Source organism: Daphnia magna, linkage group LG10 (assembly GCF_020631705.1).
Source record: "Daphnia magna isolate NIES linkage group LG10, ASM2063170v1.1, whole genome shotgun sequence".
Classification (NCBI taxonomy): Eukaryota; Metazoa; Arthropoda; class Branchiopoda; order Diplostraca; family Daphniidae; genus Daphnia; species Daphnia magna.
In genome coordinates, this window is record NC_059191.1 from 5,115,829 (window position 1) to 5,139,208 (window position 23,380).

The window sequence follows — 23,380 nt, forward strand, 5'->3', positions numbered from 1 at the left end:
GGAAGTCAATTCGGACAAAAACAACTACTCCAAAGTGACCGAAATAACCAAGCTGGTTGGAATCTACCAGGTACAAAATATTGTGCATATCTCAAAACTTATGCGAATCTTACAGCGATATGTAGTTGGGGCCCGAAGGGTCCTAGATGTTTTAAATGCAAATAAAATGGGAATGTACAGCGTGAGTGCCCAGATCCTGAACCAAAACTTAATCAAACATACGCCCCCTCCCTACAAAGAAATGCAGGCCAATTGAACTCTTTTGACCAGGGAAACTAAAAACCATCTTTTGCAATGTTGGGAACAAAGGTGGGCCTTGTCCGAAGCCCCGACAGAATGTTAATGAAGTCAGAGAAAGTAGAAAGAATAAAATTCCCCGACTAAAGCTACAAGTCAGCGACGTAAATTTTTTTGCCCTTTTGGATAGCGGTGCCGGTAGAAGCTTAATAAAAACGGAAATTTTGCAACGAATTGGAAATCAAATCAAAAACTTTAGTACTGATGCCCCGGTAGAACTCTTTGGTGTAGACAACACCCGACTTAGAACAAGAGGGACAGTTACCCTCGAAATGAATGTATTAGGCGATGATATTCTGCAGGAGTTCATTGTCGTAAATAGAATCAATGAAGATTGTATCTTAGGTTTAGACGCTCTATACAAGCACAAATTTATTATAGATGGGAGCGAGAGAACAATATAACGTGTTAAAGACTCAAAAGAAGTCACGGCCTCTGCGCCAGCCATAATTACAAAAAACAGGATCACGATCAAGCCCTTTAGTGCCACTGTCATTGAATCCTATGGGGAAGGCGGAAAACTTCCACAGAATATCACATGTTATTTAGAAAGAGGGCCGGGATTACTTAGTTGGTTACGAATGGACCCCTTCGTCTGCAGTGTTAACGATTTAACAGCCTTTTCCGTAGTTTTAATTAACGAAACCAACGAACCAATTACTGTTCCAAAATTTCAAGTTATTAGAAGAATGGTATTCGAAAGGACAGAAAAAAAAACATTAATTTTTGTGAGACAGAAGAACAATCTCCTGTCAATGTAGATTTCAGCGGAAACTTACCTCCAGCAATAGCAGAAGCAGATCGAGCTTCTTTGATTAAATTTTTAAAAAATAAAATAACAATGTTCGCATCTACAGCAGACAAATTAGGAAAAACAGGACTAGTTAAACATCACATTAACACGGAAGGACAAATACCCATTCGATTAAGACCCTATCGAACTCACAACAACAATAAAAAGGAATTAGAAAGTATTTTGCAAGAGTTATTAGTCAATAGAATAAAGAAGCCATCCGTGTCTCCATGTGCAGCACCTGTAGTTTTAGTAAAAAAGAAAAGCGGGGGATCAGATTGTGCATATATTACAGAAAACTAAATCAGATTTTAAAAAAAGACTTGTTTCCGCTGCCAAGAATCGATGACGTTCTTGACCTACTTCACGGACAGCAGTACTTTAGTACACTTGATTTAGCATCAGGTTATTGGCAAATTGAAATGGATGACAGTTCAAAGGAAAAAACTACTTTTATAGTTGATAATAATTTGTACGAGTGGAACCGGCTGGCATTCGAATTGACGAATGCACCGGGGACATTCCAGCGTTTAATGAACTTCGTGTTACGCTCATTGATTGGCGAAATCTGTTTAGTTTATCTAGATGATATTATAGTTTTCTCGAAAACCAAGGAGGAACATCTTCTCAACTTGGAGAAAATCTTTGATCTATTAAAAGAAGCAAATCTTAAACTTGGCCTCTCAAAATGTAAATTTATGTGTGAATCTGTGCAGTATTTGGGACATGTCATTTAAGCAAGTGGAATCATCCATGATCCAGAAAAAAATTGAGCGGCTAAAAAATTACGAAAGGCCGAAAACAATAGTAGAAATCCAATCATTCTTAGGACTTGCATCTTATTACAGACGGTTTATAGAAAATTATTCAGATATAGCCCACCCGCCAATTGAGCTTACAAAAAAAAACAAAGAACAGAGTGAACAAGAAAGAGCAGAACGTACCAGTAACATGTAAGGAAGAAAATAAAAGCAGTAATTTTGAATGGGTTGAAGCGGATTAAAAAGCCTTTGAGACACTCCGCGAATGTCTCATAACGCCGCCTATTGTTGCATTCCTGATTTTAGCAAAGAATTTTAAATTTTCACTGATGCCAGTAACTATGGTATTGGAGTGGTCCTTTGCCAGATTCAGAATGACCAGGAAGGTAGTCATTGCGTATTCCAGTCGAAATTTAAACAATGCCGAGCGTAACTATTCAGCAATAGAGCGCGAAGCATTAGCAATCATTTATGGGATAAAAAGATATCGCCATTACATTCAGGATGAAATGTTCGAGATCGTTAGTAATCACAGACCACTCCAATGGCTGGAATCTCACAAGGATGAGAATAGTTGGTTGGGACGATGGTCGATTGCGTTATCCGCAGCAAAATACAAGATTAGGTACAAACCTGGAAAAGAACACAGCAACGCTGATTTTTTTTCTCGCATTTGCGTTGTAGCAACCGAAGAACGGTCGGATTTTACAAAGAAATTGATAGAAGAGAAGAAGAAAGACGAATTGTTCGCAAAAATAATAAATTATTTGAATGAAGGAATTCTATCAGAAATGGATGAACTAGAGAACCCTGATTGGGTGAAAGAAATTGGAACTTTTCGAATCGACGGTGGAGTACTGAGAAGGGATTTCTATTCTGCCTCAAAGAAAAGAAGAAAATATGTACAGGAACAAACTGTTGTCCCCTATTCACTGAGAAAGAGTACCACGTAGTTAAAGAATACCATGATTCTCTTTTATCGGGACATCTAGCGTTTCTACGCACATACTTTAGAGTTAGCCGAATTGGCCGAATATGTTAAAAGATATTAAAAATTATTGCAAATCGTGTGAAGTTTGTGCATTACAACGACGAGTGGTAACCAGAGCTTTTCTGAATCCTCTTGAAATAGCGACGGTTCCCTTTGAAGTTATAGGCATGGATTTTCTAGGGCCAATCAAACCCGAATCCTTGAACGGAAATAAATATGTATTGGGTATGACTGATGCTTTTTGAAAATGGGCAGAAGTCGTAGCGTTGCCAAACCAAACGGCCTGTTACGGATTGTCAAAGTCCACCTGAAGAGAGAGTTTCTAAATTTGGAAGGCCCGTCAGACGGCCTATTATTTTCGATTTGTAATGTATGCTGTAATTGTAAACTTTGTGTAGGCCGCCAGGGGCGCTGCCAATCAGAGCCTTCTTGGTGGCCGATATCGGCAATAGCCGTTGTTAGAATTTTTCCCCGTGTAGAAGCAGACGCCATTATTTGTGTCAAAAGTCAGTTTCAATAAATTCAGTGATAGAACCTGCCTAAGTTAAACTCACAAAGGTATTTGTTATGTCTGAGTGCTTACCGTCAGGCAACGCCACTGTATTTCTCGAAGATGAACCACACAAGATACAATGATCTGGTTTACACAAAGGTGCAAGAGAGACTGCCTACTGCTCCCAAGCCCCGCAGCGCCGCCACCGTCGAGCGGGGTAGACGGGGACATAACAACTCCCTTCCAAGCGGCGACAGATATACGGATGGAGCCGCTTGACACAAAACAACAATACAAACATTTTCAGGGTTCGGAAGGGAACAGACACGGTACTGCAGCGGAAGGCACGTACGCGCAATGAAAGATGATCCGTTTGACACAAAAAAAATACAAGATTTCAGATAACGTATACACGTGTTGATAAGTAATACATGAACGACGCGGTAATGCGAAAGCGCCTTAAACGGTAAATCGTACATTCGGTTTGTGGATTCGCCCGCTTCGTCGTGGAATGGATGGTGCCGGTGGAACCGCTTGTTGATGAGCCGCGTCTGGATCAGGGGCTGGATCGTCGCCGATGTCGCCGTCGTTGTCCGTCTTGTAAGCGGTGCCGGATGGTGGCGGGGCCGGTTCATTGTCAGTAATCAGTGGCCGCAGATGTCGTCGATTCCGCCATAGCACACTCCCGCTGGCGAATTTGACTCGATATGAACGATACTTGCCCACGTTCACGACGACGCCTTCCTTGTCCCATAGTAGAGTTGACGTGTCTTGAACACGAACCCGGGATCCGATGAGGAGTGGTGATAGTGGGCGAGCCCGCTCGTCATATATCCATTTCACGGCTCCGTCGAGCTCCAGCTGCCGATCGCGGGCTTCCATGATCTCCCGCCATCTGGGATCGAACGAGGATTTGTGAGCAGGGAGGATGGATCGGAGTTGACGGCCGAAGACCATTTCAGCGGGGGACATCCCGTTTTCTCTTGGCGTGTTCCTGAATTCCAGTAGGCCTTGGAGGAATTCGTCGGAGTTGAGATCCCCGGCAGGGGCGATTTTCTCCACCAGGCGTTTCATGGCGTCCACCGCGGCCTCGGCATGGCCATTGCTTTGGGCGTAGTACGGCGACGAATTCTGCCATTCCACGCCCCAATTCCGTAGCGCGTTCTGAAAAGCGTTTGCTGCGAACTGTGGGCCGCCGTCGCTTCTGAATCGAGTGGGGACGCCAAGGTCGACAAAATTTCCGGTTACTGCCTGAATTAATTCGCGTGCAGTCGGGGCGTGATGCCAACGGTGGATGACCGGCCATCCCGATAGACGGTCGGTATAAACCAGCACGTGCAGGCGGCCGGATTCAAACAGGTCCGCCGTTACTTCCTCAAAGACGCGCTCCGGTAGGACGTCGCGGAGGAGGGGCTCCCGTTGTTGAGACGGGAGCCGTTCTTGGCAGGCCTGGCAGCGCTCGACCATCGATATTATATCGTTGTTTAGGCCGGGCCAGTAGATCGTTTGACGAGCTCGTCTTTTCATTCTCACGATCCCCTGGTGGGCGACGTGAAGTTTCGCGAGGATGTCGCGGCGGGAGCGTTGGGGTATGACGATGCGCTTTCCGAAGAGCACCAGGCCGTCGTCCACAGATAATTCCTGCCGGATCGTCCAGTATTGCCGCACGGATGGGGCGGTCCTGTCACGACGAGCGGAGAATCCGGATTCGACGGCGGCTATGAGTTCCCAATACGCTGCATCGGCTGCTGCTACCTCGCGTAGGCTGTCGATCACCATGTCCCTGCGTACGGACGGTGAATCGAGCGACGGTTCTGATTGATCGTCGTCGTCCGAGCTTTTGGCGGTGATGGCTGCTACCCGCCTCAGCGTCATGGTCCGAGCAAATGCTTGAACGTCATCATTGGCCGCCTCAACCTCTGGTCCAGGGTCGTTCACTGGAGCGCGTGATAATGCGTCCGGAATCGCATGATCCCGCCCCTTCCTCCACACGGTTGTGAAGACGAAAGGCGTCAGCCGCTCCTTTAGGCGTTGCAATTTCGGGTTTTCGACCGCGTCCAAGGTGTAACGGTCCAGAATTGTTACTAGCGCCTGGTGGTCGATCATCAGGGTGAACGTTGGGAGCCCCAGCAAATATAATTTGCATTTTCGCATGGCCCACTCCACAGCTGCGAGTTCCAGCTCCACTATCGCGTACCTGGTCTCGGTGTCGGTGCACCATCGCGAATTGGCGTCGACAAGCTTCCATACTTCGTTGTGGCGTTGCAGGAGGGCATACCCCATCCCATTTTTTCGGGGAGCGTCCACCTGGAGCGCTGTGTCGAGTTCCGGGTTGAAGTGGGCCAGTATCGGCGGCGCCGTTAACGCCGCTTTGACCGCCACGAAGGCACTTTCTTGGTCCGGTGTCCACACATAAGGATTTCGGGAACTTAGCAATGGCCGTAATGGTCCCTTGGCGGCCGCCACGTCTGTGGAAAATCCAGCTAATTGCTCTACGAGCCCCATGAATGAGCGGAGCTCCGTTATATTGGCCGGTCGGGGAAAATCCGAAATAGCCTTAAGTTTGTCCGGGGCTACGGCAAAACCGCCGCGCTGGATCTGGAACCCGACCCACTCCACGGATCGTCGCGCGAAATGGAATTTGTTTTCATTCAAGGTGATGCTGGCGTTTTGTGCGGCGGTGAGGACCGCGCGTACCCCCGCCACATGGGCCGAAAAGGAGGAGTCGTAGCGAAGGATGTCGTCGACCACCCGAACTACCTGGGCAACTTGAGGCGAAAGCAGCGTCCGCGCGGCGATTGTACTCGTCGCTCGAACTGCATAGACCCATGGAAGCCCGAAGAAACTTGTAGTGGCCCCAAGGGGTCATGAAGATCGTCAGATGTTGGCTATCGGGGTGGAGCGGGATCTGAAAATATCCATTGGCGGCGTCGAAGGTCCTGAAGAACTGGGCGTCGCCGGCTATTTCCGCGACAGCATCGCGAGGCGTTCTCGTCGGATAAGTGGGTCGGCGGACATGTTGGTTGAGTTTCGTATGATCCACACATATGCGGATGGAATTATCCTGCTTCCTGGCCACCACTAAAGGTGCCGCCCACTCGGATGGTTCCGTGACCGGTTCGATGATGCCTTTGTCCTGCAATTCGTCCAGCTGCTGCTTCACTTTTGGTCGGTCGGCGAATGCAATGGGTCGGGCGCCGTTGACGTAATACGGAACGGCGTCGTCTTTCAGGCTGATGACCATTTCCGGTCCGTCCATGCAGCGCAACCCCGTAGATTGGTCGAATACCTTAGCGAATTCCGCCACAAGCTCCTTTCTCACGCTCTCTGTCAGCTCGTCCGACGGGTCGTCCGGATATTCTGTTGGGACGATAATGGGCGTCTCACTACAGGCTCCGCTATCTGACACTGACTTGAACTGAGTACGACGAATTGGCATTGGATAGTTCTCGGGTAAAATGCCGAGGGCGATGCAGTCATACTAGGAGATAAGCAGGCCGGATATTTCCGGGCAAATGACGATTGTTATTTCGGCAGTGACGTCGCCGTAAATGGCCCTCGCCACCACCTGGCCGACGACGAGAAGGGGAGACGAGCGATCCGCCATGACCAGATCGTAGGATGAAGAAGTTAAGTCCCCCTCCGTCATACCGAGCTGCGAGAGGGTGTCCAACCCACCGACTGAAATCTCAGCACCGCCGTCGGGTATCGCGTCATCGATGGTCGTAAGCTGCCGTCCCTGGGTGTCCAGGATCTGTAATGAGACAGTAGGGGCGCGGCGCCATCGTCGGCTGGCGTTTACAGACCCGACGAGAATCCGGCCGATTCTGCCCTGGGGTCGGGCTCCTGGAGAACTGGCGGCGTTGCCAGCCGTACCGTTGTCGCCATTGGAAGCGTTTCCACCGCCATTTGAACTGGCGTTTTTCCGCGGTTTAGGGCAACGTGGTGAAAAATGATTGGAGCCACCACAATTATAGCACAATTTCCCCACTGCTGGGCACGTCTCGTTTGGTCGGTGGGCGTTCCGGCCGCACGATCCACAGGGCGTCGACGATGTTGGCAAATTACTGCGCTGGCCTTGGGGGACGTGATGAACCGCCGATTGGTTGCTCAGAGATTTCTCGTTAATTCTCGCCACTTCCTCGCTCCTGCACACGTTGATTGCTTGCTGGGCCGACGGAAATGGAGAGAGAGCCAGCCATTTTCTCTTCGTTTTTGTATCTCGAATACCTGCCATGATCCGCGTGGCGATGCGGTTCCACATAGGTCGGCCGCGTCTGCCAGACGTCGGAGCCGGATATAAAAATCTTCGAAAGATTCGGATGTCGACTGATGGCACTCATCGAAGGCTACCCGATCCAGCGCAATGTTTCTCTTGGCCCGGATGTAGTCCGCGATTAGATCTAAAATTTCGTCGGGCGTAAGAGGTGTGGTAGGTGGGATATTCAGTGCCACCTCGACCACTTGTTGCATGGAAGGATCGACTGCCATGCGGAATGCCGCTGTCTGTTCGTTTTGGGGATACGATGACAGCTGGTTCAGTTGGCGAAAGTCGTTCCACCGATTCCGCCATGTCCGCAGCTGCGGAAGTTGAACGTCGCCGTTGAGTTTTTCCAGTCCCGACGGGTCGATGCGACGTCGAGCAGGAGGCAGTGCGGGATGGGTCGGCCCAGCTGGTCCGAGACCCCCGCCACCACCGCCACCGCCGCCACCACCAGCGCCACCACCACCCCTGGCGCCACCATCGCCACCACCGCCGCCGTCTGCTCCACCGACGCCACCACCGGCCGCTGCTGCGGCCGAGATCAGGGCCTGGAGTTGGGTCGCAATATTGTTCAGTTGAAGTTCCACGGCGTCAATACGATTGCCAACGGTTGTAGCGGTTGTGGCAGCTGCGTTTGCGGCTGCGTTTGCGGCTGCCAATGCGTCCGCTGCTGTTGGTGTCGCCATTTTGGACCGTGGACGTAGGGGATAAGGGATGGGGCCAGCGTCGGTCATATAAACATAACACTTTGACCGAAGAGTTACGCTAGTCGGTGACTGTATGGTTTGAACCGCGGCACAGAGTCGCCACACGGATCTCGACGCTAGACAAGGGACCACTTCGCCCGGGCTCAACGCGAAATGGCAATACGGTGGCACGACGCGATGAAATGGTTGCTGTTAGAGCCTCAATTGGGCAGACAACGATTGTTACACTAGTTCACCGGTATTCACTTGTCAGAGGTTCCGTCTGGAAGATGAGAGGGGCTATACGAGACCCCGCAAAACAAAATGGCTGCGTCCGTAAACCGCATGGAAAGTGAGAAAAATGGCGTCCTCCACACACGGCGTGGGGAATAGGGACACAGAAATGGATGGCACTCGAAGACTCGTTAAGCATTCAGTTAGTTAATGAGGGCTTTAAGAACTGTAGGTTAGAGCTAGCAACTGCGCCATGTTATGTCTGAGTGCTTACCGTCAGGCAACGCCACTGTATTTCTCGAAGATGAGCCACACAAGATACAATGATCTGGTTTACACAAAGGTGCAAGAGAGACTGCCTACTGCTCCCAAGCCCCGCAGCGCCGCCACCGTCGAGCGGGGTAGACGGGGACATAACAGTATTTAATCGCAGGTACTAGCGGTATTATTAAGATTAATACTTTTCACGGCTGAAACGACTTGCCGGGCCTTAATGAACAAGATTGTACTGTATCACGGCCCACCAAAAATTATCATTCTGATAGAGGCTCAAATTTTACCTCCAAGCTATTGAACAGTTTGTGTTAAGAAATGAAAACAAAACACAAGACTACGACAGCCTATCGTCCCCAATCAAACGGTATGGCCGAGCGCTTCAATAAAACCGTGGTAGAAATGATTCGTAAATACATAGATGATGGTTATGAACATTGGGAGGAGGTATTGGGCCCAATGGCGTCAGCTTACAGGAATTCAGTCCACTCCTCCACAATGGAGAGTCCATATTTTTTAATAATGGCAAAAGACCCGAACATGGTCGTCGATAGATTTTTAATCAAGGAAGCGGAATTGATCACTCCGCAGGATTACAAAAGCCAGACAATGAAACGCCTAATAGAAGGTTTTGCACTGGCCAGAAAAAATTTGTTAGACGCCAGGGTTAGACAAACAATTCAATATGACAAAAGGGCAAAAGAGAACAACTTTGAACTAGGAGACAGAGTACTGCTAGACGTAATAGTGACTAAGTTAGGCACGTGCAAAAAGCTCAACCCAAGATGTCAACGTCCATATAGAATTTCCAAAGTCCACTCGAACGGAACTGTAGAAATACGTTCTTACAATGGGGCGAGAACCCAACTAACCCATGTAAATCGGTTAAAGGCGTTAACCGAATGTATGGTATGGCGTGATGAAGAATTTGTCGACTTTGAAGATCTAAGAACCATTGAATTTAGAGTAACTAGACCGGATGGCGAATCGTCTAACGATAAGTCGGACGAAGAACCAGAAGAAGAATCCGACGAAGATGAGGAAGAAAATTTTGATTTCGAAACAAAGGATGGCCTAATTGAGGCAAGCGCCGAAACAGGTCAACAACCAGGAATGCTTGGCTACAGCAACCTATTTTTAGAAATTCAAGTTCCTAACCAGACCTGGGCCCACTATGAACAAATTAGGAACTAAGAAGCTAGTAACGCACAGAAAAAGATAGAGAAACCAGTGCAATCAAACGGTACCCAGCGAGAAAAAGGTCACGAGTCGCGACCCGCCTTCCCGAAAAGTTTAGAGACTTTAATATGGGAGCATAAAAAACAAAACAAAGAAAAAACAACCAAACAAGCAAGAGAAAAACAAAAAGGGATGGGTCCACGGGGAACAGGTATTCAAAGTCAGACTTCGAAACGCCGCAAGACATAACTATCGACGAGAACGATTCCGATGTGGCTAGTTCTTGTCCACCAACAAAATCGTAATGCTTCGGTTTCTGTAGTTCTCGGAAGTTCCGCGCATGCCTCTGACTTATTCCACTACCCTAAGGATTGAACTCAGGCCCTCTCATTTCGGTTGCCGACTCGCTCACCAACCCCCATCTGGGTTCTCTTTCGTATTACATTTTTGAAAGATAACATTCCACTTCCGTGAAAAGGGGATTCCCCTTTAGAAAAATTGCAGTTCTCTATTGACCAAATTACCCTTGTTAAAAATGATTTATTTTTTCGCAAAACATTGCTGGTTTCGTGAACAACGAACGCAGTGTGACAAATTTCGTTCAAATGGGATGAAGCGTGCGGGAGTTTTTTAGAAATTCCAAAAAATTGAAAAAAGCGCCTAAAAAGGACAGTTAAGCTTCTACTCACTAGGAGTAGAAAAACCAGCCTTAAAAAAATATATATAATAATAATTTAAATCATTTGTGCTATTATTTCGCACACCATTGCTGGTTTCGTGAACAACGAACGCAGCGTGACAAATTTCGCTCAAATCGGACGAATCATGCGGAAGCTTTTCAGAAAATCCGAAAAATCGAATTTTGCGCTTGAAGGTACGACGGAGCCTCGACTCACTAGGAGTAGAAATCCAGTCCTGTGATGAAAACAAAATTATTCTGTGTTTATTATTTGGACACGCCACATACATTCGTGAACAACGAACGTAGCGTAAGCGATTAGCTTTGAAAAATGTGTTTACGATAACTTTTTAACTCATACCACAACCAGTTCGTAATTTTTTTCTTTCTCTCTATCCTTAGTTATTGTTGTAAGGTTTACTTAGTGACGCTATCACTCGCCAGACGTACAGTACCCACCCAAATTATTGTGCACTTTTTCGTTTTTCGTCCCTTTTTACATGGCCTCTTATGGCACTACGTCCCCCCCTTTTTTTTAACTTTGCGGGTTAGGCTTAAAAGATAAGAAAATAAAAAAAAATCAGCATGCTCATCGATGAGTTTGCTATTATTTGATGTGTGGCGCATCTATGAGCGTGTTATATCCTGAACGGTATATGTGCGTTCAGGTGCACAAAATTTCCCCCTTTTCCCAGTGTCGCGCCGCCATTACTTTTGTTAGTGTACCCCCCAAAAATGTCCCTTTTTTCTTTCGTGCATATCTTTGAGACAAAAAGTAGCACGAAATTGTAATTTTTTCCCTCGTTACAAGAATAAGCTCAAGTTTATTCTTGTATAATCAAATTATTTTTTACTCTACTTTTATTCCACTAAATTTTGTTGTTTTCTATGACCCAAATTTTTTTTCCCTTTCCATAGAAAACGTATTAAAGTAGAACGACTATAGCTGTATTTTTCGACCACTGGTGGCGCATGTTGCATGTCCCACCAGGCTACTAATACTCCTGAAGCTAGTCATTTCAGTCTCATAGAGGAAATGTGTGCTGCCTGTCAGTAGCTAATTGTTTACATTTTCGAAAGGTAAGTTTTTGATTGTTTATAAAAGAAGAATACAGTGTTACGTTTTGAAACATCGTTATTTAATTTGTGAAAAGTGAAGTAGTGTGACATAGTTAATTCTAATAACTTAAAGTTAGCAAACTTAGTTTTCGTTCAGTAAGTTGTAATACTAATTTTTGTATTTTCAGGTTACAATCACAACAACATTGTTGTTGTATATAGAAATATAAAAAGAAAATTGCCCTTCTTAGGGCAAAAAATATTTTAAAGAAAAAACATCAAGATCTGGTCACTTTATAAAAACCTCCCTTTCAACACGTCTAAAATTTCTTATCACTTATTAGTATTACTATTATGAACAACTCATCGATAATGAAAATTTTTTTTCTTGTAGATACAGAACCAGACATTGTATTGATTAGCAAAACAAATACAAGGCTTAAGCTTGGTTAGCTGTTGGTGTGCGAATCATGTTATTCTATCCAGCCACCATCACATTTCACAACTTCTTCAAGTTTTTGTGGAACGGTATTAATTATTTGTTCGACAAATTGTTTATCAACAACATTGTACCACATACTAAACAATTCACTCCACAATTGAGATGTTGATGATATTGTTACGGGTGATTCATTAACTTTTTCAACAATAATTTTCCAAACATTCTCGAGAGGCATTACATCACCAAAATTTCTTGGCCAATCAGACAAAACTGCAAGATTTGACTTGTTTTGAAACCAATTTTTTACAGCCATTGCCTTATGCACAGGATAATGGTCGTGAATAAGTAACATTGGCGATTCTTTTGAGAATTTTTCAAGTGCTGAAGGGTAAACATCGGTCTTCAGGAATCCGATGTAGTTATTGGTGTCAATTCTTCCATCAATTTTTTTTAATACCGTTTGGAACGCTTAAGCCCAATGATGCCCAAACAGGGACAGAATTCAAGATTTTCAATCGTTCACTGCCTTCGTGCAAGGTAACATATCCGTTTTTGTCAAAACTGCTTACAAAACAAAAATAAGTCCTAGAATTCTATATAATTTTTAATATTTATGCTTACCGAAACCTTGCCTCGTCTGAGAAACATACAGACTCCCAATAAGAAAACGGCATCAAACCATATTTTATAGCAAGTTGTAGTCTCGACTGTTTTCCTTCCTTATTTAGTTCCCTTCGTAACATTTTTGACAACAAAACTTGGAGGTCTCTCGTGAAGCTGGGCTGGTACAACAATGAGAAAATTCCTACGATCGTGCAAATCTTTTCTTTTCGATGGGATGCAGCAAAATTGACAACCAATTAAAAGCATCCGTTTTCCATACCTTCATCCCTTGTCATCGTGAGAATGGAGATGGGTTAAGCTTCTCACAATGGCAAATGACCCAAGGGAATTTTAGTGTGAAGAGGAAATATGTACTATTTAGTTTGGTATTGGAAGTCAAACAATCTGGTAATGGCTCCTCGTATTTCTAAGAATACTCGTGAAGCTATCATTGAGTATTCCAAAAGATATTCAGCGCGACAAATAGCAAAATTAGTCAAATGTCATTTTAATTCAGTATATTACATCTTGCGGAACTTAAAAAAAAAGAAAATGACAAAAACGAAGTAGGGAGACCACGTTTGCTATCCCCTGCAGATGACCGCTTCATCAAATTACTTTCAAAGCGCAATCGACGGAAAACACTTCCCGAAATAACTTCCGAGTTCAACGTCGGAAGTCAACATATTTTTCGTCATTCTTCAATCCGTCGATCACTTCTTAGAAATAAATTGAATGGTCGCGTCGCCTTAAAAAAACCATTACTTCGAAAACAAAATATTGAGAAAAGATATCAGTTTGCTGTTGACCACATTAACTGGACCACCGCTCAGTGGGATCGCGTTCTGTGGTCAGATGAGGGCAAATTTGAAATCTTTGGCAACAAACACCGAGTCTATGTTCGTCGTGGAAAAGATGAACGCACGCGAATGGAATGCATTGCTCCGACTGTTAAACACGGCGGAGGAAGTGTAATGGTGTGGGGGGCAATGTGTTCTTCTGGAGTACTTCCGCTGGTTAAAATAGAGGGGATTATGCGAAAAGAGCACTATCACTCTATTCTTTCAAGAAAAGCTATCCCAGGTGGAAAACAGTTATTGGGTACTGCATTTTACTTTGAACAGGATAACGATCCTAAGCATACTGCAAGAATTAATAAGAAGTACCTTGATAACCAGGAAAAGAAAGGTAAGAATTTTGAAGTAACCAGTAAGTAATTGTTTCTTACACTAAATTTGATGTGTTTTCTTTTTTCAAGGAAATCTTGTTCTAATATATTGGCCACCCCAAAGCCCAGACCTTAACCCAATAGAGCAACTATGGGATCATTTGGATCGCACATTGAGGAAAACACCCCCCGAAAGTGTAACTGATGCATGGGGAAAACTTGCCAAGTACTGGGGAGAAATAGACCAAAGTGTACTACAACAATATGTCCATTCAATGCAGCGTAGGTGTCAGGCTGTCATTAATGCAAAAGGAGGCCATACAAAATATTGATGAATTCATTCGCATGCCATAGAAGTTGTGAAATGTGATAGTGGCTGGATAGAATAACATGATTCGCACACCAACAGCTAACCAAGCTTAAGCCTTGTATTTGTTTTACTAATCAATACAATGTTTGGTTCTGTATCTACAAGAATCAAATTTTTCATTATCGATGAGTTGTTAATAATAGTAATACTAATAAGTGATAAGAAATTTTAGACGTGTTGAAAAGGAGGTTTTTATAAAGTGACCAGATCTTGATGTCTTTTCTTTAAAATATTTTTTGCCCTAAGAAGGGCAATTTTCTTTTTATATTTCTATATACAACAACAATGTTGTTGTGATTGTAACCTGAAAATACAAAAATTAGTATTACAACTTACTGAACGAAAACTAAGTTTGTTAACTTTAAGTTATTAGAATTAACTATGTCACACTACTTCACTTTTCACAAATTAAATAACGATGTTTCAAAACGTAACACTGTATTCTTCCTTTATAAACAATCAAAAACTTACCTTTTGAAAATGTAAACAATTAGCTACTGACAGGCAGCACACATTTCCTCTATGAGACTGAAATGACTAGCTTCAGGAGTATTAGTAGCCTGGTGGGACATGCAACATGCGCCACCAGTGGTCGAAAAATACAGCTATAGTCGTTATACTTTAATACGTTTTCTATGGAAAGGGAAAAAAAAATTTGGGTCAGAGAAAACAACAAAATTTAGGGAATAAAAGTAGGGTAAAAAATAATTTGATTATACAAGAATAAACTTGAGCTTATTATTGTAACGAGGGAAAAAATTACAATTTCGTGCTACTTTTTGTCTCAAAGATATGCACGAAAGAAAAAAGGGACATTTTTGGGGGGTACACTAACAAAAGTAATGGCGGCGCGACACTGGGAAAAGGGGGAAATTTTGTGCACCTGAACGCACATATACCGTTCAGGATATAACACGCTCATAGATGCGCCACACATCAAATAATAGCAAACTCATCGATGAGCATGCTGATTTTTTTTTATTTTCTTATCTTTTAAGCCTGACCCGCAAAGTTAAAAAAAAGGGGGGGACGTAGTGCCATAAGAGGCCATGTAAAAAGGGACGAAAAACGAAAAAGTGCACAATAATTTGGGTGGGTACTGTAGCCACCTATCAGTGAGTCTACAGGGAGGGTTGATAGCCAACAGACAGAGGTAATACAGTCAGTCAGAGTCTCACACAGAAGACTACAACGTGGTGTCAGAAGTACTGTTCGTCTCTCGCACTAACCAGTTTTCCCAAGTGGTCTTTCGTTTGTAGCTGTGTGTATCAGAACCATCCGTCGTTGAATTACTTTCTTCTTTTAACTGAACGTTGTTGTGTGTGTGACGATGGCATCTGCATTAAAATTTCCCGACCCTTTTAACTTTTTAGCCTCAAACCTAGCTGTGGAATGGGCTCAGTGGCGGAAACAGTTTGAGTGGTATATCCTCGCCACTAGAAAAGGCGAAAAAGATGAGGATGTTCTTGTGGGTGTGTTACTATCTCTGTTGGGCAGAGAAGGTGTTAAAATTTACGAAACTTTTGTGTTTGCTGCTGCTGCCGATGCCAAGAAAATAGAGCCGGTGCTCTATCATTTTTCAGACTATTTAGCACCGCTTAAAAGTGAGGTCTTCGATCGCTTTCGCTTTAACAAACGGATTCAACAGCCTGGTGAGCCGTTTGATACGTGGCTCGTTGAGTTGCGAAGCATGGTAAAGTCATGTAACTATGGAACAGATGCTGTTGTGAACTCTATCCTACGGGATCAAATTGTTTTGGGTGTTGCGAGTGATCACATCCGTGAAAAATCATTGTATGAAGCCGGCTTATCCTTGGCCAGTGCCTGCACAATTGTTCGGGCGTGCGAATCTTCCGCTATTCAACTCAGTCAAATTTTGTAACGGCAAGAGTCCGTCCACGTTGTAAAGGACAAGCCGAGTGAAGATCGCCCTCAACAGCGTCAAAATGCGTCAGGTGTGCAACGTCAAGGTGGTACCGGCTCATGTCAAAACTGTGGTCGTCAGCATGGAAAAGGTGCGTGTGCAGCAAGAAATGTCACATGTTTCAAATGCGGAAAGTCCGGCCATTTCGCCAGATGGTGTACCCAGCCCGGGACTCAGCAGTCCCAACATAATTCTCACAACGCTCGTCAGATGGCACCGAGTCCTGCACAGCCTCAGGCGGATACCAGACAGAGGCCAGCACAAAAAGGAACGTACATGCAACAGCGCCTTCATTCAATGGAGTTAGAGGGGGAAATGCCTCAAGAAGAAATACGATATCTTGATGAAGAATACGTCACTCACGAGTTAAAGAGCTCTGAAGAAGGCGAGGAGTGGCATGAAGATCTTCCGGTTAACGGCAGTGTTCCAGTCCGTTTCAAACTTGATTCAGGAGCCACATGCAATGTACTGCCCTTAGAAGCAGTTCGCCTGATTCATGTGTCAGCTAAACTCATACCTGGACCTCGTGTGCGAAATTATGGCGCAAAAGGAGGATATCTGAAAGTGATGGGTGTGTTTATGGGGTCTGTGGCCCATCGGGGCGTGTCATTTCCGGTTAAATTCGTAGTGGTGGATGAACCTGGACAGTTGCCCATTCTAGGCCTTCCGACTTGTAAGGAACTGAAACTCATCAAAAGGATTGATGCCGTGACGATGGATAGTCCTGTAGTCCTGCCAGCCATTGTAAAAGAATTCATAGATGTGTTTGAAGGCAATGGCAAACGACCGCTCCAACACGACATCAAACTAGCTAAAGGTGCCAACTGTGTGAATCCGGTGGTGTGTGCAGCTGGTCGTCTACCTTTTAGACTAGAAGAAAAAGTGTACAAAAAATTGGATCAGATGGTATCAGACGGAATCATTGCTCCTGTGGTTGAACCGACTGAGTGGGTGAGTCGAATGATGGTGGTTGGGAAGCCAGACGGGGACGTGAGGATATGCTTGGATCCTTCGGAGTTAAACAAGGCAATTCAACGTCAACACTTTTCGGTACCAACGGTGGAGCAGCTTTTTGGAAAAATTGGGCGAACAAAGTACTTTTGCAGTTTGGATGCAGCCTCTGGATTCTATGAAATACCTCTTACAGATGAGGCATCATACCTGTGCACTATGGCTACTCCCAAGGGCCGTTTCCGTTATCTTCGTCTACCGTTTGGCCTGAAGTCAGCACCGGAGGTGTACCTGCAGGTCATGTCTGACCTTTTTGGTGATTTATCCGGCGTTATCATCTACTTTGATGACTTCCTGGTGACCGGAGAATCTATTGCAGAACTCGAATTAAACTTGAGACAGGTATTTGTGAGGTGCCGGGAGCATAATTTGAAACTCCAGTTTAAAAAGTGTCGTTTCTTCTTGCAGCAGTTACCTTGGCTAGGACATGTCATTGGTCACGGGAGTCTTCGTCCAGATCCCGAGAAAGTTAAAGCCATCGTGAACATGCCAGACCCAACGGACAAACAAAGCTTGCAACCCCTCTTAGGAATGGTAACTTATCTTGATAAATTCTGCAAAGACCTGGCCACTTTAACACGTCCTTTTCGGGATATTCTGAAAAAGGATGCGGCTTGGAGTTGGGATGAACAACAAAGGCAGACCATGAAAACCCTGAAGACGGTACTGTCTTCGTTGCCGGTGCTCCGTTTATTTGACGTCAACAAGTCCGTCTTATTGTCAGAGGACGCCTGTCCTGTTGGACTTGGGGCAGTGTTGATACAAGAGGGTCAGCCGATAGCGTTTTCGTCCACCACCCTGACAGCCATCCAACGACGCTATTGTCAAATCGAGAAAGAACTGCTGGCGATACAGTTTGGATTAATGCGCTTCCGTCAGTATGTATATGGCCAACACGTCGTGGTGGAATCAGATCATAAACCCCTGGTGGGGCAGCTGGATAAGCCGATTGCAGCTTGTTCCCCTCGGATCCAACGGATGCGCCTCCAACTTCAGCGGTTCGACTTTCAGGTTGTTTACAAGCCTAGAAAGGAGCTTTTCATCGCTGACACACTTAGTCGAGCTCCTTCACCACGTCTGTTTGACGACGATGTCACGGCTGATTGTGAGGAGCAGGTCCATCACGTGATAGCCAGCATTGCGCCTGCAGAGTCTACTCGTCGTCGATATGCTGAGGCCACTTACAATGATCCGACCCTGCGTCTCCTTCGTTCCGTGATGGAGGCTGGTTGGCCTGAACACAAACATCAGTGTCCCCCTTCTGTGAAGCCATACTGTCAAGTGCGCCACGAGTTATCGTCCGCGGGTGGAGTTATCCTGATGGGAACTAGACTTGTTGTTCCGTTTGCACTCCACAAGGAAGCATTGGAGGGCATCCATGATGGCCATTTTGGTGAGATTAAGTGTGTACTGCGAGCACGGTAAGCGGTCTATTAGCCCGGGTGGGAAGAACAAGTCCGAAACGCTGTGGCAAGCTGTGCTATCTGCCAAGAGCATCGCCATAGGAACCCAAAGCTACCTCTGTACCCGGTCCGGTTGCCGGATCATGCCTTCCAGCTAGTTTCAACGGACTTTTTTTAGTTCTCGCAAGTGAATTATCTACTTCTTGTAGATGCTTACAGCAAGTGGCCGTGTGTAGTTCCACTGAAGTCCACCACGTCGTCGGCAATCATTAATGAGATGTCCAGATTCTTCTGTGACTTTGGTCGACCGGAAGAGCTCGAGTCGGACAACGGTACCCAGTTCTGCAGCGCCGAGTTTCGAGAGTTTTGTTGTGTAATGGGAGTAAAGCAAGTCACGTCAAGCCCAGAATTTGCCCAGTCCAATGGTTTAGCGGAACGACACATACAAACGGCCAAACGCACACTGCTTAAAATGTTCGAGGACGGAAAGTCTCTGTGGGAGTCACTAGCAGCTGTTCGCTCGACTCCGGTGTCCTCAACGCTTCCGGCGCCGTCCATTTTGCTGCAAGGACGTAATCTACGCGGTAATCTTCCGTTTGTTCCGGTTGAGCTGTCTGAAGTTTGTTCCCTCTGCCGTCGTCCGAAAGGAACTTTCTGCCCGGCAAAGTCAAGCAGCCTTCTCTCAACCTCATCCACCTAGTACAAGGGCCTCTGCCCTTATCGTTGGGCAACTTGTACGGGCTTTGGTAAAAGGTCGGTGGCTCCACGGAGTAATTCACTATGTCTGCCCGGAGCCGCAGTCATATCTCGTTCGCCTGGATGATGCTCGACTCTTCCGGCGGACTCGATGGGCGATCAACGTTGACAATGGAGCTGTGTCTCTTCCGCATCAGGCTGTGTCTGGCAAGATGGTCCAGCCATCCGTCCCACATGGGTCTCGTTTCTCGCAGCCATCCCGGGAGGCCACGATGTCTAATCCAGCTCTGGAGGTGCAGGTTCCTGTGTTAGCGGCGGTGCCTACTCCTGTTCGAACGCCAGCACCGGCGGCCCAAACTGCTCCGGCCACCCCTTTGCTACAGCGCTATCCTTGCCCGGCTCGTTTTTCCATCTCCCCCGTTCGCTTGTTTCCACCTCAAATTCCCCTGTTTTGAATCCCTCTTCTGTTAATCCATTGCCTACTGTTTCTCCTGTGTGGCCTAGCGTAGAGCCGTTTGGCACAACTCTCTCTGGCATGAGATTTCGAATTCATAGGGGCAGCGCTCAAAAGTAAAGATGGAACTTTCCTGTTGTCAGTGTTCCCGTTGTCACGGCGAGTAAGAAGTGGTCCATTTCTTCAATTTCAATTTCAATTTCTTGTAGTTGCTAAATGCTTCCCTATCCCTGTCCTGTGTTGCTTCTCATATTTGTGTCATGTCGTCTCATACCTTATCATCTTATCATCATATCATCATTACCTATTATCTTTTCTTTCATACCCAATCATGTCGTGAATCATTTTGCTCCTTCTCCTAGTGTATGTGTAAAGGAGGGGAGATGTTGTAAGGTTTACTTAGTGACGCTATCACTCGCCAGACGTAGCCACCTATCAGTGAGTCTACAGGGAGGGTTGATAGCCCACAGACAGAGCTAATACAGTCAGTCAGAGTCTCACACAGAAGACTACAAAAGTTATTTTTTATAGTACTCTTCACCTGTCTACAAACAGTATGGGCGATGAACGCCACGATATGCGACTGTAGCCAGGCAAAGATGAAAGGATTCTTGAATTTTGGCGACGAAAATTGCCAGATTATAGAAGATCCATCCCCTCCAAAAGCTGTTATATATACCCTCTTGTACCATGTACCAGAAAATAAGCGATTCCCGGAATATATGTGTAGCATTTGGTTTGCTCATCGTTCAGTAAACACAGATTTCTTTGGGTGGCACCCACATGGCCAAAGAAAATGGCCAGTAAAGGCTACTCCAGAAATTTGCCACCAAATGAAAGAATTCAGGAAATATGGAAATCTGGTGAATAATCCAGCGGGACTACGCAAATTTACTTACGACTTATATCCTAACATACAGCCATTGTGGATGAGAACGACAACTCAGACGATGCAGAACTGTAAAATTGAAGAAGTAGCTTTAGAAACCGAATGCGACAATTGCACAATTTATTCCTAGTTAGGAACACTTTTGGGCAGCTTGAACGGAACGGCAACTGTTAATTTCATCACACTGATCTGGGACAATTCGTATAAAGAAAAGAAAGACTTTGAGCTTAAGTTAGTAAGAAGCGGGGAAGAAGGATTACTTTACAAAACCAATGATGCCGAGATCAAACGTTTACAAGACAAACAAAGCCAGACGGATTTTCTCATCAACACAACCATGCTGGCGTACTACGGAAAACGACAGTTGCAAAGTGAACCGGGAATGGAAAAAATTTCAATTGCAATTAACATGGCACCCCCAACAGGAGAGTTCGAGGAAATGGATTTAAATGAGACGATAGGGAACGAGAAAAAAACAAGCGGAAATACTACAAATGTGCAGGTCAAACAAGTTTCCTCTACTTTTAAAGCGGAAATAGAAGCAGCAGCCCATGTTCAGTATACCAGGACCATGGTCTTGGACTACGATAATAGACTCGCAAGAGAAATTCGTCGATTGCAATGTGAAAACAGGAAAATGAATCATCACTGTGTAATCGTAAGCACTCAGTACAACGGCTGGTTAGCAGCCACTCACATGCAACTCCCAAGATGTTCAGAATTAGTAGCCAACGGTGCCCAAGCTTCAGTCTTGCAATGTAGGGAACAAAATGTAACTTTTCACACAGAATTTACAAAATGTGGTCCTAAACCACGTTATCTCAATTTTACAATAGCAGTCGAAGGTTGGGAACTCGTGCCCTTCACCGACTGCTACTGGAATTCAACTTTCGTAAATTTTAACGGGAAAACTCACGCCAACAAAAATGGGGAATGGATTCCGGTGTTTGCCAATATCCAAGTTCAAGGTAGAAAACTAATTGAAACAGAGAAATTTGAAGCCGACAATACTTTAGCAACCCTCCTACAAATGCACCCAGTTTCCAAAATAGCCCTTTGAGTCATGCGTCGGTAATGGCTTACATCCTCGCCACCATTCACGAACATCACTCAGAGGACAACACAAAAGAACTTCTCACTTCCAATGTCCTAATTCACCATAGCGATTCCCCTAACGTAGATTTCGTAGCAAAAATGGGAGGATGGATAAAAAATTTTGGAGCCATTTCAGGCTTTGGGATGATTTCAGTATTCGCTGTAAGATTTTGTGCTATCGGATCCATCCTACTCAAAGCATTCCCAATCATGTAAAAAATATTCAAACTCAACTGCTTCAGCAAAACACCACCAGCCATTACTGCAACAGCCACACTGTCACCTATCCAAATCAAAATGCCTCCTACCACTTCATATTTGACCCAATCCACAGTCTCAGAACGATCAGCAGAGCCTCCACGCAGAAAGAAGAAGCAGTGAAACCGCCAACGCCCTAATCAACCAGAAGCTGAATCATTCCTCCAAGAAAATCGTATCAATCCTTCCACATAATTGAGATAATTGATTTCTAATGCAATAATTTCGCCACTGTTTTCCTATAACCGTTATACTCCAATTTCTGTACTTTTCTTAACACTCTAGACTTAACAGTATAATTTCTGGGGTCGGATTTGTCTACATATTTCAAACCATGTTCCATTTTTCGTCTCCTAAGTAGAATTGGGTCTTCGAAGGAAGATACGAGTCGGAATGCAAAAGAAATCAAACGCATACACAGCCCCCTGAAGAAAAATAAAACTAATATTTATATATTATATATATATATATACATAGCACTGTAATAATGTTATATAAACTGTAACGTCATACCCGTGTCATCAGCCTAGGATTCACATATCATTTGATGAAAATAAAATGCAGAAGCTGGGACCGATTGTTGCGGGATGCAACAAAAGAGGAGGGGGGTTATGATGAAAAGATTCGATGTCTCAGATTGCAGAGAACCTTGAGAGTTCAACTTTCTCAGGGTAACCCTTGTTATTGTCACAAAGCAATGCAGGGAGTTTAACTTGAGAAAGACTTTCTACTCGTGACCTCTAATCAGAAGCCCATCACCCTAGTCTAGAATATTTACCCTTACTTGTAACTAGGGCAAGGCCAAGAGTAGACCATATACCGCTTTCTTTTGAGTTGACCGCTAGATAAACGCTTCACCTGATCTCTAGGAAAGTGACGCTTAGCCAGAAGAAGCCCGAAATGTAACAAATAGGACTAAAAAAGAAGAAACAAGGAGATTGTGAGACAGACAATTCTTCCCTCAACTAGTGGGTTGCTCTGCTCTTCGGTAAACTAAGACTAGAACCCTTGTCTCGTACCATCATTTGAAAGTGTATTTCTTCCTTCCTCACGACGTTCCTGAAACGACAATGCGGTAAATAAACAATTTCAAATTCGACTATTTTTTGTTGATAGTCTCTGCAGTCACGCGCAGAAACTATTACAATATTATTTGGTACTGGTTGAATACTAGCTACTTTTGAACGGGATAAACAATCTGCATTCTGATGAATACGTCCAGGCCTATATTTCAACTCATAATTCGTTGCAGCTAATAATATAGCCCATCTACCTAACCTACCATTATTATCTTTCTGATTTTTAAGCCATTGCAAAGGTCGATGGTCACTAATGATTTCAAAAGGTTTATCTAATAA

At 44.9% G+C, this 23,380-nt stretch overlaps 3 protein-coding genes and 1 pseudogene across 3 annotated transcripts; 1 reads left to right on the forward strand and 3 right to left on the reverse strand.

Moving 5' to 3' along the window:
- Positions 1-3,794: 3,794 nt before the first annotated feature.
- On the reverse strand, positions 3,795-4,292 carry LOC116932471. Its single transcript, XM_032940245.2, has one exon. It carries the CDS (start codon positions 4,290-4,292, stop codon positions 3,795-3,797), a length of 498 nt encoding a protein of 165 aa, XP_032796136.2.
- A 1-nt stretch (position 4,293) lies between these two features.
- On the reverse strand, positions 4,294-5,840 carry LOC116932470 (uncharacterized protein K02A2.6-like). Its single transcript, XM_032940244.2, has 2 exons — positions 4,398-5,840; positions 4,294-4,329 (listed from the first exon to the last, which is right to left on the reverse strand). The coding sequence occupies exons 1-2, from the start codon at positions 5,838-5,840 to the stop codon at positions 4,294-4,296; spliced, it is 1,479 nt and encodes a 492-aa protein (XP_032796135.2).
- A 976-nt stretch (positions 5,841-6,816) lies between these two features.
- LOC116932469 (homeotic protein female sterile-like) lies at positions 6,817-8,285 on the reverse strand. Its single transcript, XM_032940243.2, has 2 exons — positions 7,566-8,285; positions 6,817-7,503 (listed from the first exon to the last, which is right to left on the reverse strand). The coding sequence occupies exons 1-2, from the start codon at positions 8,283-8,285 to the stop codon at positions 6,817-6,819; spliced, it is 1,407 nt and encodes a 468-aa protein (XP_032796134.2).
- A 12,328-nt stretch (positions 8,286-20,613) lies between these two features.
- Positions 20,614-22,217, forward strand: LOC116932468 (annotated as a pseudogene).
- The last annotated feature ends 1,163 nt before the right edge of the window (positions 22,218-23,380 follow it).

What these genes read in the sequence shown, in the direction of transcription:
- LOC116932471 (XM_032940245.2), bottom strand. Translation starts at nt 4,292, where the DNA reads ATGGTCTTCGGCCGTCAACTCCGATCCATCCTCCCTGCTCACAAATCC.
- LOC116932470 (XM_032940244.2), bottom strand. Translation starts at nt 5,840, where the DNA reads ATGGGGCTCGTAGAGCAATTAGCTGGATTTTCCACAGACGTGGCGGCC. An exon ending in TGGACGCCATGAAACGCCTG is followed by an intron (nt 4,330 to 4,397) that starts GTGGAGAAAATC and finishes ACTGGAATTCAG; the next exon opens with GAACACGCCAAGAGAAAACG.
- LOC116932469 (XM_032940243.2), bottom strand. Translation starts at nt 8,285, where the DNA reads ATGGCGACACCAACAGCAGCGGACGCATTGGCAGCCGCAAACGCAGCC. An exon ending in CGCCACGCGGATCATGGCAG is followed by an intron (nt 7,504 to 7,565) that starts GTATTCGAGATA and finishes CCGTCGGCCCAG; the next exon opens with CAAGCAATCAACGTGTGCAG.